This window comes from Oncorhynchus clarkii, chromosome 25 (genome assembly GCF_045791955.1).
Source record: "Oncorhynchus clarkii lewisi isolate Uvic-CL-2024 chromosome 25, UVic_Ocla_1.0, whole genome shotgun sequence".
NCBI lineage: Eukaryota > Metazoa > Chordata > Actinopteri > Salmoniformes > Salmonidae > Oncorhynchus > Oncorhynchus clarkii.
In genome coordinates this window covers 9,644,507-9,664,959 of record NC_092171.1, presented here as the reverse complement: position 1 = coordinate 9,664,959, position 20,453 = coordinate 9,644,507, and the positions used below count along the sequence as shown (strand labels likewise).

The following is a 20,453-nucleotide window of genomic DNA, read 5'->3' as shown; positions in this document are numbered from 1 at the left end:
GAGAACGACCCTGACGGTAAATGCACTCTGTAATCGCATTCGGAGGTGACATTTCAAAAGCAAAGCCCGAAATTGCGTTGAACAGCAAATGGAGTCGTTTCCGTGGAAGCGTTTGCCTCCTCTTGAGGTTCTAGGATGCAGAGGAATCTCACGGCAGGGCCTGGTTTAGAGTTCAGCCTCTGGGTTTGCCTTACTCAACCTTCTTTGGCGTGACCAGTTCACGTTCAGATTTTGTCTGTCCTGGAGGTTGTGTGTAACCGCCTGTGTTTTTCAGGAAAGCGGGGGGTGCTGAGCTTGCAGATGCCGTTGATCTCTTTTGGAATCCCTCAGATCTGATCTTCAACCTTTTTATTTGATTTGACCTAACCTGTCATTACCTTGGCAGGTCTTTCTAGGGTTCGCGAATAGCTTTCTTTGTGTGAACAGTTTAATGTAGTATGACTACTGCTTGATTGCGATGGCTGAGATCCTACTGTCAAATCAGCAGAGACGAGCTCTACTTTTTCACATCAACTTACATTTGTCCTCTAAGTTTTCCCTACTTTACGTAGTGATCAAGTGGTCGTTGGGCGTAAATGGCGCGGAGGAGACCATCTATGTGGATGAAATGATATTTTCTTTTTTTAAATTAACGGCAAGGCAGAGAACATTTTTAGCTGCTTATGGCTGAATAAACTGTCAGCGTGGGTGCATATCTTATCATGTAGCCTATCCGTTATCAGGCAGATTTGCAGTGGAACTTTGCAATATGACTACAAGAGACTATTGACATTGATCCGACTGTAGTTGTTGCACACATTTCTCTTCCGTCTTTCCCATCAACATGGGGCGGCAGGTAGCCTAGTGGTTAGAGCAGGTAGCCTAGTGGTTAGTTTTGGGCCAGTAACTGAAAGGTTGCTGGATTGAAATCCCTGAGCTGACAAGGTAAAAAAAATCTGTCATACTGCCCCTGAACAAGGCAGTCAACCCACTGTTCCCCGGTAGTCCGTCATTGTAAATTAAGAATTTGTTCTTAACTGATTTGCCTAGTTAAATAAAAATTAATAAAAAAAAACATCAAGAGTTTGCTTCAGGTCAGAGAGGAGTGGTAACAAAGTCTGACGAAAAGAGAGGGTGAACATTGGATGTAGACAAAGACGGGGGGGACTGAAATTGCAGAGGTAGAAATTAAGGGTACAGTTTTTCTAGTACAGTATGTAGAGAAAAAAATACACATTATTTACCGTATCGGCACGTGCCAATTTTTTTATTTTAGTATCATCCCTTTCTCCTCATCCCTCTGCCTTTATCCAGACACCTCACCAGGCAGATTGTAATGGAATTTCCCGGAAAGCATTAAACACAGCGGAGGCTGGTGCTAGGAACACTTGCAAGTCCCGCAAGAGCAAATAAATGGAACAAACATCCATCTACAGTGTAGGCCCCAGTTTGATGGCAGTTTGCTAATGGAGTAGCCTAGCGCCTCTGTGAAAAATGCAACTCTTTTCTACTATTATATTGTATAGTGGTGGCCATATGTTTTCCCACTCATATAACTGTCATGGTGTCACTGACTGTTGTTTTGGTGACTTGATGAAAGCAGCCAGAAGGACATGGGCCACCTGGGTATTTGAAGCGGTTATTCGCACAAAAAGGGGTACGCTACGTGCGTAGAGTTGTCGTTCACTCGCTGTTGTGGTAGCAGCATTGTTTTCTTTGGGGTAGTGTTCAACTTGTCTGCTCTCTCTCCTGTCGAACAGTCCCTGAGAAAGGTTGGGGAACGCTCTAGTGAGGTTGTCCTCAGCTCTCTATGCCTCTAGTGCAAACACAGCACCCCCTGCTGGATGACAAGACTGTCTACCCATAAAACACCTGCGACGTACTGGACTGGTGCAGTTAGCAGTCAATGAATGTAGTTTGTGGGGGTTTTTTAGGTCAGGAATTACATCTATTTAATGGATTCCTAGAACTATTTTGCAGAGAATATTGGCTGAGTCATACACAAGTCGATTTAGCTCATAACACCAGTAGAAACGACTCGTCTTTATAAGCACCATGTCTGGAGAGCTACCGGTTCAAACCTCCATTCAGATAACAGCGATGTTGAAATGGAGAACCTGACAATAACGAGTGTTGGAGGAGAGGTGACAAAGTGAGAGAAAGGCGATAGACAGTGCAGCGAAAGAAAGAGCTTCCTCACATGGAAGGCTGATCTGTTATTCATGTTGCTATTGAAGCCCAGACCACCTTTCCTTTTGCCTGTGAAAGAAATTGTATAACCTGGTAGGCAACAGCAAAATACTTTTTTTCTCTTTTTTCTCTCCCACACATGGCTTTATTATGCACTCTGGGCCTTTGCAGCAAATTTCCCTGCTTTCTGTCCTATTATATTAGGGTAATTGGAGGGTTTATGAGGCGTGATTAATCGTGGGTTGGGGCAGTGGGAGGCCAAGGAGGCGGCGGAGGTCCAGGCGTGGTGCCTCACTGCTCTGGAATGCCAAATGCTTTGGGCCGGGGCTCGCTGCCAGCTCATTGTCTAGAAATACGAGCAGCAGTTGAAATGGCACTAATGACACCGCGTCACCTCCGAGATATGTCTGCCCCGTGACGGAGTGGACAGTTGGCTGGTTCTGCGGGTCAGACACGTCGCGTGGCAACTCTACTATGACTCGGCTTGTTGGTGATTCAGAAACAACTGCAATAGTTATTCAGTAGAGCCACACATACAGTGGTAATGGGAGTGAAATGGTCATTGCAGATGGGTGGACTTCTCGTATGCAGTTGATTTGAAATGCATACAGTTGACTCTTGATAAATGCACATCGGATGGGAAAACTCTCAAAGTGCAGTTCAGTAGTCTCAATACATACTTTGACCTCTGAAGGTGGGGTTCAGTATTCATACATCCTTGACGACACCTTGATTGCTTTTGGGCCCCCAGGCAACATCATGCTAAATAAGGCCAATGGTCTTTACAAATGCTCACCGTGGCGCTGTTGGAAGGAAGTGGGTTTCTATTGCAGAGCAGTCGCATGCAAGCCTAAAATCACCATGCGCAATCCAAGTGTCGTCTGGAGTGGTGTAAAACTCACTTCCATTGGACTCTGGAGCAGTGGAGGCCACCATCCTCAGTGAATTTAAATACAATTGTAAAACTTTTGAAGTTATCCTTTTTAGATAAAACTATACTAAATATAATCACGTCACCAAATAATTGATTCAAACACACTATTTTGCAAAGGTCTACAGTAGCCTCAACAACACTCTGTAGCGTAGCACCATGGACAGCTAGCCTCCGTCCTCCTCTGGATACATTGACATCAGTTACAAACCTATGAGGCTCATCATGGTTCTCATCCCCTTCCATAAACTTAGTTATTTTGACAACTTCCGGAGGACGTCCTCCAGCCTATCAGAGCTCTTGCAGCATGAAGTGACATGTTGTCCACCCAATCAAAGGATCAAAGAATGAATCTTCTACTGAAAGCATAAGCTTCATCTAGCTAGCACTGCAGTGCATAAAATGTGTTGAGTAGTTGACTCAAAGAGAGAGAAAGACAATACTTGAATCGTTTTGAACAAATATATTTTTTCCAAAATGGAGAAGCATGAGTCATTTTTTTTGCAGTTTCACTTACTTAGCTAACAAATGCAGCTAGCTAGTTTAACCTACTGAAACACCCTGCTATGTTAGCTAGCTGGCTATGACTTTCCAACACAACACTGAAACTCTTCCAAATCAAGGTAAGCTTATGGTATTACTAATTTATTGCCACTGGGGCCTGCCGGTGTAACTGCTTATTAACTGTAAGCTAACGTTGCTGCATGATTTGTAGTGGGTTTACTAACGCATTGTTTTTATTCGCTATGCTGACTATGATGCTACTTTAACTAAAATGGTGACAACAATGTAGGCTGTGTAGCAGGTTGGCTTAAGGTTTTTTTCACCTGGTCACATACAGCTGATGTGTTGTGCATTGAAGTCCACAAATGGCGGTGAGAGCATAGATGCGAGAAGGAATACAACGTGGCTGCTATGAAATTGAACTGTGTTTACGTGTAATCGGGGTGTATTACTCCACCTGAAAAGAGTAAAAATAAAGAAACTTGAATGACTAGGTGTCAAACTTTTGACTGGTACTATGTGTGTGTGTACAGTAACAGTTAATAGTTTGACACACCTACTCATTCAAGAGTTTCTTTATTTCTTACTATTTTCTACATTGTAGTATAATAGTGAAGACATCAAAACTATGAAATAACACATGGAATCATGTAACCAAAAGAAATGTTAAAAAAAATCTATTTTATATTCTTCATAGTAGCCACCCTTTGCCTTGACAGCTTTGCACATTCTTGGCATTCTCTCAAACAGTCTTGAAGAAGTTCCCACATATGCTGAGCACTTGTTGGCTGGTTTTCCTTCACTCTGCGGTCCAACTCATCCCAAACCATCTCACTTGGGTTGAGGTTGGGTGATTTGTGGAGGCCAGGTCATCTGACGCAACTCTCCATCACTCTCCCTCTTGGTCAAATAGCCCTTACACAGCCTGGATGTGTGTTGGGTTATTGTCCTGTTGAAAAACAAATGATAATCCTAAGCGCAAACCAGATGGGATGGCTTATCACTGCAGAATGCTGTGGTGGCCATGCTAGTTAAGTGTGCCTTGAATTCCAAATAAATCAGACAGTGTCACCAGCACACCACCACCTCCATGCTTCACGGTCTGAACCTCACATGCGGAGATCATCCGTTCACCTATTCTGCGTCTCAGAAAGACACAGCAGTTGGAACCAAAAATATATTTTTTTAGACAAGTACAGATTTACACCGGTCTAATGTACATTGCTTGTGTTTCTTCTTTGCAGCAATTCGACCATGATTTCCTGATTCACACAGTCTCCTTTGAGCAGTTGATGTTGAGATGTGTCTGTTACTTGAACTCTGAAGCTGGTAACTAATGAACTTATCCTCGTTCAAAGTTCTTGAAATTTTACGGATTGACTCACCTTCATGTCTTGAAGTAGTGATGGGCTGTTGTTTCTCTTTGCCTATTTGAGCTGTTCTTGCCATAATATGGACTTAGCCCTATTTGGTAAAAGACCATCTTCTGTATACCAACCCTACCTTCTACACAACTGATTGTCTCAAACGCATTAAGAAGGAAAGATGCACACCTGTGAATTGAAATGCATTCCACGTAACTACCTCATGAAGCTGGTTGAGAGAATGCCAAGAGTGTGCAAAGCTGTCAAGGCAAAGGGTGGCTACTTTGAAGAATATAAAATATATTTTGATTTAACACTTTTGGTTACTACATGATTCCATGTGTTATTTCATAGTTTTGATGTCTTCACTATTATTCTACAATGTAGAAAATAAAGAAAACCCCTAGAATGATTAGGTGTATCCAAACTTTTGACTGGTACTGTGTGTGTATCAATGCGTTCCGGTACCTCAGATTCCCCCAAGTCTCCCCCCTCAAAGTAACTTTTTGTTCCGGCAGTTCTCGATTTACAAATTAAGCACCGGGAGGCAGTCTACTTTAGGCCCAGGCTTTTTCGAGGCCTACAGGCAACTGGTCAAAATACACCAACACATATGACATCAGGAAGATAGAATCCCCCTACTATAAATACATTGCTCCATATACTGCTACATGTTGCTCATTTCCTGTTAGCATAACATCCCATTTATTATAAAAGTAGGACTACTGCAAATAGAATTTGAAAAAGGTTGGATGGTTTGATAGGACAGTAAAGCATGTTTAATGGTGTGAAGCCTCATCAGTTTGAGGTTTTAGCCATGTCTGTCTCTGGTGGCTAATTTTGGTAGTGATGGTAGGCTGGCTTTGATGACATCTGGGGATGTTTCTGACCAACTTTGACATTAAGGGAGCCCAGAGGAGTCAACCTTCTGTGTGTGGACAATGTTTTTCAAACGTGACTCACAATTCTGTCATCTCCCTCTCTCGCTTTTGCACACTCCATTGTCTCTCCGTTTCTCTCTCTCTCGCTCTCACAAACATTCTCATACAAGTCAATATATAAATATACAGCATTTACAATTATCAACTTCAATAGCCTACAACTACTGTAAACCTAGCTGGTAGGGCTGGGGAGATTGAACAGAGGACATTTTAACAGTCAGGTTCTGTAGACTCTTCCCTGACCAGACTACTTATGAGGAACATTAGTGTCCAATGTTCAGACCAGGGTGCCTGCCAGCCTCTCACCATGTCAAATGTCTGCACACAGCACTGAGTTGCCCATTGTTCCCTCTCAAGTGCCCCTCCACTTTAATACCAATAATCAGGGGCGCAACTTTGGTTTTAGAAGTTTGGGGGGGGGGATTTGGCAGGGAGTCTGGGGGTCTTCCCATTTTTGGCAGGGAGTCTGGGGGTCTTCCCATTTTTGGCAAGTTCCTCGGCATACACATCACAGACAAACTGAATTGGTCCACTCACACAGACAGCATTGTGAAGAAGGCGCAGCAGCGCCTCTTCAACCTCAGGAGGCTGAAGAAATTTGGCTTGTCACCAAAGCACTCACAAACTTCTACAGATGCACAATCGAGAGCATCCTGGCGGGCTGTATCACCGCCTGGTACGGCAACTGCTCCGCCCTCAACCGTAAGGCTCTCCAGAGGGTAGTGAGGTCTGCACAACGCATCACCGGGGGCAAACTACCTGCCCTCCAGGACACCTACACCACCTGATGTCACAGGAAGGCCATAAAGATCATCAAGGACATCAACCACCCGAGCCACTGCCTGTTCACCCCGCTATCATCCAGAAGGCGAGGTCAGTACAGGTGCATCAAAGCTGGGACCGAGAGACTGAAAAACAGCTTCTATCTCAAGGCCATCAGACTGTTAAACAGCCACCACTAACATTGAGTGGCTGCTGCCAACACACTGACACTGACTCAACTCCAGCCACTTTAATAATGGGAATTGATGTAAATATATCACTAGCCACTTTAAACAATGCTACCTTATATAATGTTACTTATCCTACATTATTCATCTCATATGCATACGTATATACTGTACTCTATATCATCGACTGTATCCTTATGTAATACATGTATCACTAGCCACTTTAACTATGCCACTTTGTTTACATACTCATCTCATATGTATATACTGTACTCGATACCATCTACTGTATCTTGCCTATGCTGCTCTGTACCATCACTCATTCATATATCCTTATGTACATATTCTTTATCCCCTTACACTGTGTACAAGACAGTAGTTTTGGAATTGTTAGTTAGATTACTTGTTGGTTATTACTGCATTGTCGGAACTAGAAGCACAAGCATTTCGCTACACTCACATTAACATCTGCTAACCATGTGACAAATAAAATTTGATTTGATTTGATAATTCAATAATCAATATGGTGTTGTACCTTTAACCAATAGCCTAACAAATGAACAACTCCTATAAATAAAGTACAAAGACTTCTCTTTAGTTTCTTTATTAAGACATCCTCTATATCTAATTTCAACCAGACCACCCAGCCAGCCTGCTTCCACGCCTAACTCCCACCGGTCTAGTCAATAACTCAGCTCTCTCCCCAACACAACATCCTTTTTTTGTGTGTTTTAAGGTAAAGGTTTGGAAAACACACACCTACACATTAACAGACAGAACCATTCATATACTTTATATCATATGCCTAATAGTACTGTACAGCTCTAAATGCTAGGTTACACAGTTTCTTCTAATACGTTTCCAGTATCAACATTTCCACGCAAACCAAAACAGTGAGAAGGGATAATCTGTAGACATACTGAGGTAAAATAACATACTCTTTGCCAGAATTCAGCCAGCCTTCACAAGACCATAACATATGCAAATATGTTCCTTTTTGTGTTTTACACCTCCAGCAAAATAATACAATTTCTGCATGATATTCAGTTTCCCTGGCACATTCTATGGATGGTCTTAAACTGCACTAATTTATGTCTGAGATTAAATGAACATGACTGGGCATTCTAACATATCCATTAATCATCATCATCATCAATAGTGTCTCCCAGGTCTTCCTGACATTTTTGTTTTACATGTTTTGTGTCATCGGGGAAAAGCCCCTATCAAATTTATTTATATCAGCTGATATCTCAAAGTGGAAAGACCTTGGATCATTGTTACTCTAACTTCCGCGACGCATATAAGGCCCTGCCCCGCCCCCCTTTCGGAAAAGCTGACCACGACTCCATTTTGTTGATCCCTGCCTACAGACAGAAACTAAAACAAGAGGCTCCCACGCTGAGGTCTGTCCAACGCTGGTCCGACCAAGCTGACTCCACACTCCAAGACTGCTTCCATCACGTGGACTGGGACATGTTTCGTATTGCGTCAGACAACAACATTGACGAATACACTGATTCGGTGTGCGAGTTCATTAGAACGTGCGTTGAAGATGTCGTTCCCATAGCAACGATTAAAACATTCCCTAACCAGAAACCATGGATTGATGGCAGCATTCGTGTGAAACTGAAAGCGCGAACCACTGCTTTTAATCAGGGCAAGGTGTCTGGTAACATGACCGAATACAAACAGTGCAGCTATTCCCTCCGCAAGGCTATCAAACAAGCTAAGCGTCAGTACAGAGACAAAGTAGAATCTCAATTCAACGGCTCAGACACAAGAGGCATGTGGCAGGGTCTACAGTCAATCACGGACTACAGGAAGAAATCCAGCCCAGTCACGGACCAGGATGTCCTGCTCCCAGGCAGACTAAATAACTTTTTTGCCCGCTTTGAGGACAATACAGTGCCACTGACACGGCCTGCAACGAAAACTTGCGGTCTCTCCTTCACTGCAGCCGAGGTGAGTAAGACATTTAAACGTGTTAACCCTCGCAAGGCTGCAGGCCCAGACGGCATCCCCAGCCGCGCCCTCAGAGCATGCGCAGACCAGCTGGCCGGTGTGTTTACGGACATATTCAATCAATCCCTATACCAGTCTGCTGTTCCCACATGCTTCAAGAGGGCCACCATTGTTCCTGTTCCCAAGAAAGCTAAGGTAACTGAGCTAAACGACTACCGCCCCGTAGCACTCACTTCCGTCATCATGCTGTACAGAAACCCAGCCTAAAACCCCAAACAGCAAGCAATGCAGGTGTAGAAGCACGGTGGCTAGGAAAAACTCCCTATAAAGGCCAAAACCTAGGAAGAAACCTAGAGAGGAACCAGGCTATGTGGGGTGGCCAGTCCTCTTCTGGCTGTGCCGGGTGGAGATTATAACAGAACATGGCCAAGATGGTCAAATAATAATAATAATCACAGGCAGAACAGTTGAAACTGGAGCAGCAGCACGGCCAGGTGGACTGGGGACAGCAAGGAGTCATCATGCCAGGTAGTCCTGAGGCATGGTCCTAGGGCTCAGGTCCTCCGAGAGAGAAAGAAAGAATTAGAGAGAGTATACTTAAATTCACACAGGACACCGGATAGGACAGGAGAAGTACTCCAGATATAACAATAACTGACCCTAGCCCCCCGACACAAACTACTGCAGCATAAATACTGGAGGCTGAGACAGGAGGGGTCAGGAGACACTGTGGCCCCATCCAATGACACCCACGGACAGGGCCAAACAGGAAGGATATAACCCTACCCACTTTGCCAAAGCACAGCCCCCACACCACTAGAGGGATATCTTCAACCACCAACTTACCATCCTGAGACAAGGCCGAGTATAGCCCACAAAGATCTCCGCCACGGCACAACCCAAGGGGGGGCGCCAACCCAGACAGGAAGATCACATCAGTGACTCAACCCACTCAAGTGCTGCACCCCTCTTAGGGACGGTATGAAAGAGCCCTAGTAAGCCAGTGACTCAGCCCCTGTAATAGGGTTAGAGGCAGAGAATCCCAATGGAAAGAGGGGAACCGTCCAGGCAGAGACAGCAAGGGCTGTTTGTTGCTCCAGAGCCTTTCCGTTCACCTTCACACTCCTGGGCCAGACTACACTCAATCACATGACCCACTGAAGAGATGAGTCTTCAGTAAAGACTTAAAGGTTGAGACCGAGTTTGCGTCTCTCACATGGGTAGGCAGACCATTCCATAAAAATGGAGCTCTATAGGAGAAAGCCCTGCTTCCAGCTGTTTGCTTAGAAATTCTAGGGACAATTAGGAGGCCTGCATCTTGTGACCGTAGCGTACGTGTAGGTACAGTGCCTTGCGAAAGTATTCGGCCCCCTTGAACTTTGCGACCTTTTGCCACATTTCAGGCTTCAAACATAAAGATATAAAACTGTATTTTTTTGTGAAGTTGGGGTTCGACAAATATGCTATTTTTTAATGTCGGAGGGGTCATGTCCCCAGTGAATGTTGCGCCCCTGCCAATAACTTGGCCTTACTTGGAATCCCAATATATTGCTGACCTTTGGGGTAGACGTGTGCATACACTTACACACACATACCAGGCCCCCTAGGAGAATGCTGTTCGTAGGTCCTTTCTGTGATCCAGCCAGCACTCTCCTCTGGGAGACAGGCCAAGGGATCAGCTACTTACTTATTGAAGCTAAACTCTGGCACCTGTTGCTTTTTCTCAGCAAATGTTGGTAACTGCTTCAACTCATTGTTTCATGTGGTTGAGCTGAAATATTGCATTGGGATAAATAGAAAAAGCCTCTAATAGATTAAGATTCCTTCTTTAAAAAATGGATGCATGGTGAAGCACTGCATTTGACGTGGCCTAGGTAGTCGATATACAGGTCTAATAATTTTAGATCCGCTCTGATTCACTGCCATGAAAACGAATGTCAAGGACATTGGTAGCCCGGTTTCCTTCTCTGTAATCAAATTCTTTCACCATTTTCTTCAGTCAAGAAACCTGGGTTTTACAAGTCTGAATTATATGCTGGAACTGGATAGCAATCACACTTATATCCACCACCTGCTGTTCTGAGAAACACAACAAGTGTTACCCTGTTCAAATAAACACTTAGGCTTACTCCTATTCCGAAGCACCTTGGCCTTGTAACCATGGACAGCCATCTTACTGGATCTAAGATGCACACCACCAGCATTCTTCCTCATCCCCAACAAAGACTAGTGGATTTGTCTAATGGCACCTCGGATGTCCACATAACCTTCCATTGTGGGGAACCAGATGGATGCTCCAGCAAGCTGAATCAGTGTCAGCTTTGTCCCAGCAGCCCTCAGTGCTCTCTCTCTCCCCCTTCACCAATGAAATCTGGTGTTGTCTCCTAACAACACTGACAGGACGGCGGGAGCTGGGTTTTTGCCCTCTCGTCCGGCTTCGGCAATGGCTCTTTGAGCAGTGAATAAAGAGGTTTGAAGCTGAGGAGGAACAGAGTGTGTTGTCAAGAGTAAATGATAGTATTCATGTCCTGTAGGATGTAGTGCCATCCTATAGTATTGATTGACAAACCTATAGTAGTGATCTCTCATTCATGTCCATGGAGATGAATAAATCGTAGGAAACGGTCATGTTTTTATGTCTGCCCTGTTGAATGTGTATACCATATTGTTCACCTCAAACTGAACCATGAAGTCCTTCCTCTAACTGATATACAGTATTCGGAAAGTATTCAGACCATTGACTTTTACAGACTTATTTTAATTGATTAAAATGATTCCCCCCCCCCCCCCCCCCCCCTCATTAATCTACACAAAATACCCCATAATGACAAATCGCAAAACATTTGTACAAATATTTTAGCAAATGTTATAAAAAATAAAATACCTTTTAATGACAAGTATTCAGACCCTTTGCTATGAGACTTGAAATTGTGCTCAGATGCATCCTGTTTCCATTGATCATGCTTGATGTTTCTACAACTTGATTGGAATCCACCTGTGGTAGATTCAATTGATGTCTGAATAAAAACCGAGCCATGAGGTCAAAGGAATTGTCCGTAGAGCTCCGAGACAGGTTTGTGTTGAGGGACAGATCTGGGGAAGGGTACCAAAACAATTCTGCAGCATTCAAGGTCCCCAAGAAACACAGTTGGCCACCCTGCCAATCTGTGCATTCAGTGGAGAAGGGCCTTGGTCAGGAAGGTGACCAAGAACCCAATGGTCACTCTGACACAGCTCCAGAGCTCCTCTGTGGAGATGGGGGACCTTCCAGAAGGACAGCCATCTCTGCAGCACTCCACCAATCAGGCCTTTATTGTAGTGTGGCCAGACGGAAGCCACTCCTCAGTAAAAGGCACATGACAGCTCCCTTGGAGTTTGCCAAAATGCACCTAAAGGATTCTCAGGCCATGAGGAACAAGATTCTCTGGTCTGATGAAACCAAGATTGAACTCTTTGGCCTGAATGCCAAGCGTCTGGAGGAAACCTGGAACCATCCCTACGGAGAAGCATGGGGGTGGCAGCATCATGCTGTGGGGATGTTTTTCAGCGGCAGGGACTGGGAGACTAGTCAGGGAAAGATGAACGGAGCAAAAGTTCAGAGATCCTTTATGTAAACCTGCTCCAGAGCGCTCAGGACCTCAGACTGGGGAGAAGGTTCGCATTTTTGTTATTTTATTTTTGTCTAATAACTTGTTTTTGCTTTGTCATTATTGTGTGGTAGATTGAGTGACTGTGGGAAAAACACAATTGAATCCATTTTACACAACAAAATGTGGGAAAAGCCATAGTCTGTATACTTGCATACATATGAGAACATGACCAGTGACTCCCTGACTCTCTTCCTATACCCACACTAGCACACTATCTAGTATGAAACAATATATAGGGGGGTGCATTCTGCAAAGTATGCTAGTATAGACATTTGAACGTGTCTGACCTTTGACTGACCTTGTCTCTCCTCTCTCTGCAGGTTATGCTTCATAGTTGCTCTGGGTTACCTCAGCTTCTGTCAGATAACCCGGGTCTATGTCTTTGACTATGGCATGTACTCTGCAGACTTCACCGGGTAAGTACTAGGTGTTGACAATCAATGACAGTCATTAGGCGTTGGCATGGAAAACCAGCAGACATGGCGGTCCTCAGAAACAGGAGCTGAATGACCATGGGAGTCAAATATCAGTAGTACCACATATCCAGCGGAGAGAATCCCAAACTCCAACAACTTTATACACTTAAATGTTGAATCTAGCGAAATGGGGAATGTCAGTGAATGGTTGTATCGCAGTATTATCGGTTCGCCAGCGGTATATTGTTCCATCTCCTCCGGAGTGTCTGGTGAACCAGACAGCCACACATGCTAGGGCGGGGGTGGCCAGTTGCTAAGCAACCCCAGTAGGAGACTCACGGCATCACAAGTGCAGGCCTCCCTCTTTTCATTTCTTGTTTCTTCCTCTCCATTCCTTTCCCCCCGTACTCGTCTTTTTTCATGAAATGCCAGTGACTAAAAGCTTCTAAATGACTAAGGCTGTGTCTAGACTTGCCATTTCATGAAGCTTTTGTATTCTGATCATGGAATTCCAAGTATGTCATGTATCTACACCTACATGTAAACAGTGGTGGGGAAAGTATTCAATTGTCATACTTGAGTAAAAGTAAAAGATACCTTAATAGAAAATGACTCGAGTTAAAGTCACCCAGCAAATGTCTACAAGTATTGGGTTAATATACAATTTTCAAACAAAGCATTTTGTGTTTAGTGAGTCCACCAGATCAGAGGCAGTAGGGATGACCAGGGATGTTCTCTTGATAAGTGTGTGAATTGGACCATTTTCCTGTCAAAATGTAACGAGTACTTTTGGGTGTCAGGGCAAATGTATGGAGTATAAAGTACATTTTATTTCGGAATATAGTGAAGTATATATAATAAAATACAGATAACCCCAAAAACGACATAAGTAGTACTTTAAAGTATTTTTACTACTTTACACCACTGCATTTCAATGTCTACCGTGCCGACATTGTGTCCGGATTCCCTTTTCCCGCACTATGTGCAAATGCATTGTGAAAATGGTGGACCAGGCTAAATCTGATAATAACAAAACAACATTGATGGCAGTAGCTAACTACTGTAGCTAACTAGCCAACTAACCTCTTTAACTAGCCAGCAAGCTAGCGGGATTGCAAACAGGTTATATCATAACTAGGGTTGCACATTTTGGGGAATAATCAGAGGTGGAAACTTTCCGTAGGAATTAACAGAAATATATACAAATTTAATATTAATACCATTTTAAATTGAGATGTTCCGGCATAACTCGAGCATAATAGTTTTTCTAAATCAAGTCAAACCTAATTGAAAATGTATACTTTCTCTCTGGCTTGGACGACTAGGGCCCAATCTATTCCACACAACATATCAATCTTCTACCAGTTATAACCTGATACAAGCTTTGGAGTGTCATGTCATTTTGAACGACTGGTTTTTCTGTGCAACCTACAACCAATGAATCTAAACATTTTAATAAGGATAGTCTTTCACCCCACCGTTCTTCTGTCACATAGTATTACATACTTGACACTGTGCCACGTCTTTAGGGCGTATACAAAAGCAGCATGGAGTCAGTCTGTTGTATTATACAGAGTGACTGGGTCTCGCTACAGCAGTCCTCCCAAATGCACCGGTAAATGAGTAATGTCTGCCTGATGGAGATGGGATGTTATCTTGTATGTGATATGGAAGGAGAAGCTCGTTCCAGTGTAGGTGAGAGCGGAGGCAGTCGGGTGACCATAAGTTGATGTGATTTTGGTTTCTCCTCTCCTGTGTTTCTCCTATAGGCCAATGATGGTCATCACTCAGAAGATCACCAGCTTGGCGTTTGAGATACACGACGGTGAGACGTGCATGTGTGTACTTGTGTGTAATGTGCGTTAACTAAGGAGGTGAGCCATGGTGAAGGAACATGTCATTTGTCATCGATGAAGGCTGTCACGGCAGTCACGTGGGAGTTGAGAGCAGCAGCAGATGGAGAGAGACAACACAGTGATTTTTATGCGCTGCTCAGCTTCCTTTCTGCCAGACAGCTAAAGCTATGCATAGTGAACACAATCTGCAGTCACCTTGTTTTGAATAGAAACACAAAGTCAGAGGAGATATGAACGTTCCATTTGATTGTTTTGGTTTCATCTGCAAGGCCTTTTCGAAAGAGTTTCCGTCTGTCTCCTCATCACCTTGCAGACAAATAGTTCCCTTTTTATATCCAGTTTCCCATTTTATTACTTTTAATTGAAATGAAACATTATATTATATACCATTTTTCAAATTGGTTTACATTTTTAAAACCGCTCTTTGGGAACAGATTTCATAATACAGTAATTAGCGAAATGTGCTTGTATTGTGAGGAATGTTTAGTGTGGACTCAGTCTCGGCAATGTAAACGAGCTTATGTAACGTTACGCGTTCTCCCTCCCTCCCTCTCCAAGTTCCTCTGTACGCCTTTTCTTCTCCCCTACACCAAATCATCCATGATGTCAGATACTGTATGCATAGAGAGAAGTGTGTGTGCTGTGAATGGGGATTACATGGCTGTACTCCCTTTGAAGTCCTGTAAAGTAGAGCGCCAGCGTTAGAAGTCGGAAGTAGCCAAACGGCCACAGCAGCTAATTAAGGATGGAGAGATGGGTGTCGGGAGGACAGGATTAGAATGAACGAGTGAACCAGAGGCTTAGGGAAGTTGAGGCTGACCAGCTCCTTCACTTCAGTCAAATAGCTTCAGGTGGTGTGTGTGTGTGTGTGTGTGTGTGTGTGTGTGTGTGTGTGTGTGTGTGTGTGTGTGTGTGTGTGTGTGTGTGTGTGCATCCAGTGTTTTAGTTGCAGTGTAGGCTACTGATTTCTCTTCATAAGTAATGAAGATCTAAGACCATACATCTATGTGATGTCACAGTGAACACTGCATGTTCTTTTTCTGTCGAGGGAAGCATGTAATGCAGTGGTATTTAAACATTTTCATTAGGGACCCCATGTTTTTCACCAGAAATGCTGGGGACAACTTTTTTCCAACATCATTTCTGGTGACCCCAGCCCAAATCTAATGGCGTAACCTTATCATAAAATAGTTTTTTTTTTTTTTTTTACATCAACTTTCAATTCATTACATTTGTATCTATTATTAAAATAAAGTCTCCAATAAATACATTTAATCAACATTTTATTTTTCAAAAACGTGTGTATATTGTCCCATGCAATAATATGTCATCTTAAAAATACAAAAAACGAAGTATTACATGATGCGTAGTGTAATCACTTAGGTGCAGAGTGGGCACCCAAGTGAATGGGAAAGGTAGGGAACGCCGACAATTTCACACTCGAGTAAAATGGAAAGATGGGCACCATCTAAAAATAGTAAATTAGACGTTGGCCATCTTTCCCATTCATTTGGGATTGAGGCATATACCAACCAGCCAGTTTATAACAGCAATAAGGCGCCTCGGGGGCTTTGTGGTATATGGCCAATATACCACGGCTAAGGGCTGTTCTTATGAACAGCGCCATGGAATATTGGCCATATATCACAAACCCCTGAGGTGCCTTATTGCTATTATAAACTGGTTACCAATGCAAATAGAGCAGTAAAAATAAATATTCTGTCATACCCGTGGTATACGGTCTGATATACCACAGCTATCAGCATTCAGGACCAAAACGACCTGGGATATAGTAGGGGCGGCAGATAACCTAGTGGTTAGAGCGTTGGGCCAGTAACCTAAGTTGCTGGATCAAATCCCCTTGCTGACAAGGTAAAAATTTGTCGTTCTGCCCCTGAACAAGGCATTGTTCCTCGGTAGACCGTCATTGTAAATAAGAATTTGTTCTTAACTGACTTGCCAAGTTAAATAAATACATTTCCATTTTTAAAAAAGGAGAGAAGACTGGCTTCCACCCAAGTGGCACTCTATTTCCTATGCAGTGCACTACTTCTGGTCAAAATAAATGAACTACACTGCTCAAAAAAATAAAGGGAACACTAAAATAACACATCCTAGATCTGAATGAATGAAATATTCTTATTAAATAATTTTTTCTTTACATAGTTGAATGTGCTGACAACAAAATCACACAAAAATTATCAATGGAAATCAAATTTATCAACCCATGGAGGTCTGGATTTGGAGTCACACTCAAAATTAAAGTGGAAAACCACACTACAGGCTGATCCAACTTTGATGTAATGTCCTTAAAACAAGTCAAAATGAGGCTCAGTAGTGTGTGACCTCCACATGCCTGTATGACCTCCCTACAACCCTGGGCATGCTCCTGATGAGGTGGCGGATGGTCTCCTGAGGGATCTCCTCCCAGACCTGGACTAAAGCATCCGCCAACTCCTGGACAGTCTGTGGTGCAATGTGGCGTTGGTGGATGGAGCGAGACATGATGTCCCAGATGTGCTCAATTGGATTCAGGTCTGGGGAACGGGCGGGCCAGTCCATAGCATCAATGCCTTCCTCTTGCAGGAACTGCTGACACACTCCAGCCACATGAGGTCTAGCATTGTCTTGCATTAGGGGGAACCCAGGGCCAACCGCACCAGCATATGGTCTCACAAGGGGTCTGAGGATTTCATCTCGGTACCTAATGGCAGTCAGGCTACCTGCAAAGAAATGCCACCCCACACCATGACTGACCCATCGCCAAACCGGTCATGCTGGAGGATGTTGCAGGCAGCAGAACGTTCTCCACGGTGTCTGTCACATGTGCTCAGTGTGAACCTGCTTTCATCTGTGATGAGCACAGGGCGCCAGTGGCGAATTTGCCAATCTTGGTGTTCTCCGGCAAATGCCAAACGTCCTGCACGGTGTTGGGCTGTAAGCACAACCCCCACCTGTGGACGTCGGGCCCTCATACCACCCTCATGGAGTCTGTTTTTGACCGTTTGAGCAGACATATCCACATTTGTGGCCTGCTGGAGGTCATTTTGCAGGGCTCTGGCAGTGCTCCTCCTGCTCCTCCTTGCACAAATGCAGAGGTAGCGGTCCTGCTGCTGCCCTCCTAAGGCCTCCTCAACGTCTCCTGATGTAATGGCCTGTCTCCTGGTAGCGCCTCCATGCTCTGGACACTACGCTGACAGACACAGCAAACCTTCTTGCCACAGCTCACATTGATGTGCCATCCTGGATGAGTTGCACTACCTGAGCCACTTGTGTGGGTTGTAGACTCCGTCTCATGCTACCACTAGAGTGAAAGCACCGCCAGCATTCAAAAGTGACCAAAACATCAGCCAGGAAGCATAGGAACTGAGAAGTGGTCTGTGGTCACCACCTGCAGAACCACTCCTTTATTGGGGGTGTCTTGCTAATTGTCTATAATTTCCACCTGTTGTCTATTCCATTTGCACAACAGCATGTGACATTTATTGTCAATCAGTGTTGCTTCCTAAATGGACTTGGAGTTACATTGTGTTGTTTAACCTCTTGGAACTCCCCATACCGGATCCGGTATCAGGAATACAGACTCAAGCTCATTACCATAACGCAACGTTAACTATTCATGAAAATCGCAAATGAAATGAAATAAATATGCCATCTCGCAAGCTTAGCCTTTTGTAAACAAAACTGTCATCTCAGATTTTCAAAATATGCTTCTCAACCATAGGAAAACAATAATTTGTGTAACAGTAGCTAGCAAACAAAGGATTTAGCGTTAGCATTAGCGTTAGCATCCAGCACGCAACATTTCAACAAAAACATAAAAGCCTTCAAATAAAATCATTTACCTTTGAAGAACTTCTGATGTTTTCAATGAGGATACTCTCAGTTGGATAGCAGATGCTCAGTTTTTCCAAAAAGATTCTTTGTGTATTAGAAATAGCTCCGTTTTATACATCACATTTGGCTACCAAAAAAAAACCGAAAATTCAGTCCTCAAAACGCGAACTTTTTTCCAAATTAACTCCATAATATCGACTGAAAACATGGCAAACGCTGTTTAGAATCAATCATCAAGGTGTTTTTCACATATCTCTTCATTGATACATCGTTCTTGGACACATGCTTTCTCCCCTGAATCAAATGGTAAAGTGGAAGCAGCTGGCAATTACGCACCGAATTCGACGCAGGACACCAGGCGGACACTTGGAAAATGTAGTCTCTTATGGTCAATCTTCCAATGATATGCCTACAAATACGTCACAATGCTGCTAAGACCTTGGGCGAACGACAGAAAGTGTAGGCTCATTCCTTGCGCAATCACAGCCATATAAGGAGACAATGGAAAACAGAGCTTCAGAAATTCTGCTAATTCCTGGGTGATGCATCATCTTGGTTTCGCCTGTAGAATGAGTTCTGGGGTACTTACAGACAAAATCTTTGCAGATTCTGAAACTTCAGAGTGTTTTCTTTCCAAAACGGTCAAGAATATGCATAGTCGAGCATCTTTTCGTGACAAAATATCGCGCTTAAAACGGGAACGTTTTTTATCCAAAAATGAAATAGCGCCCCCAGAGATCCAACAGGTTAAGTGTTCCCTTTATTTTTTTTGAGCAGTGTATATTCTACAAACCCTGGAATGAGTTGTGTCTAAACTTTTGACTGGTACTGTATATCAATATTTTTTTACTCTATTGTATTGCAATCAACACCTGATGAGTGAAGAATATTTTTTCTTCAAATTGAAATGCATACACTTCTTACTTCCTGTATTAGGAGTTGACTATACAGTAAAAAAAAAAAAATTGTCAAAGGGTTGGGTTTGATGCAGTCATGTGACCACAATCTGTGTTCCCATAGGCTTGGCGAGGAAGGAGGAACAGCTGACCCCCAGTCAGAGATGCCTAGCTGTAAGGTATGTGATCCAGGTATGTTTTTACTCTCCCAGCTGGACTAGAGACAGTTCTACTGCCGTACTCAAAGCTATGAGCATTAAAATGCTTACTGGGGATGTTTTATTTTCTTCGATTTTGACCATTTTAAAGCACAATACAACCACACGTGGACACTGCATTTAAAAATCACAGAGGATGACACAATAGTATTTCCTTTTGGGTCCCCTTATAAATACATCAAAACTAAATGTATACACCAGATAACATTAAATGTCCAATGATGTTTGTTCTGCTTCTTTATTGGGTCTCTTCTTTCTCTCCCATTGTAACAAACGGGGGTCTTTTTTTCAACTTCTACTCTGATTCTACAATAATATTGAGTGAGAATATTGAATGCTTTGGACACAAGGAAAGATTGTGTCCAGCACCATGCAAAATGTAGCTCACAACGGGATATTTGCTTCTAAAAGAGGAATAAGATGGAAATGATTGCCTCTGGAGGAATCTTAGAATATTGTATTTTCTTCTCATGAAATGACTGAGTACAGAATGCTCTCGGTATCAACAATAATTAGTGGTTATTATGACTTAAACACCCCACGGCTCCTCTGTCACAGGGGCTGTGAAGGAGTTTGTATCCCTGCTCCCCCCTCACATTTTGATATGCAACCTACTTCAGTGATTGTCATGAATTTTGAGTTGACGATTAGGCTATTTCTGTTTTTATATTTTACTGTAAAAATAGGGGTCTAGAATTAGATTTTTTTTGTTGTTCAATATAGATGAATTTGCTTCAATAGAGATCAATCTTTATATGC

At 43.3% G+C, this 20,453-nt stretch overlaps 1 protein-coding gene across 1 annotated transcript in view; it reads left to right on the top strand.

Moving 5' to 3' along the window:
- LOC139384171 (membrane bound O-acyltransferase domain containing 2a) overlaps positions 1 to 20,453 on the top strand; it is a 187,583-nt gene that overhangs the window by 152,211 nt on the left and 14,919 nt on the right. Inside the window, exons 4-6 of the mRNA XM_071128874.1 lie at positions 12,792 to 12,887; positions 14,657 to 14,712; positions 19,601 to 19,655. Of these exons, the coding sequence (XP_070984975.1) occupies positions 12,792 to 12,887; positions 14,657 to 14,712; positions 19,601 to 19,655 (207 nt within the window). The remainder of the gene's footprint in view (positions 1 to 12,791; positions 12,888 to 14,656; positions 14,713 to 19,600; positions 19,656 to 20,453) is intronic.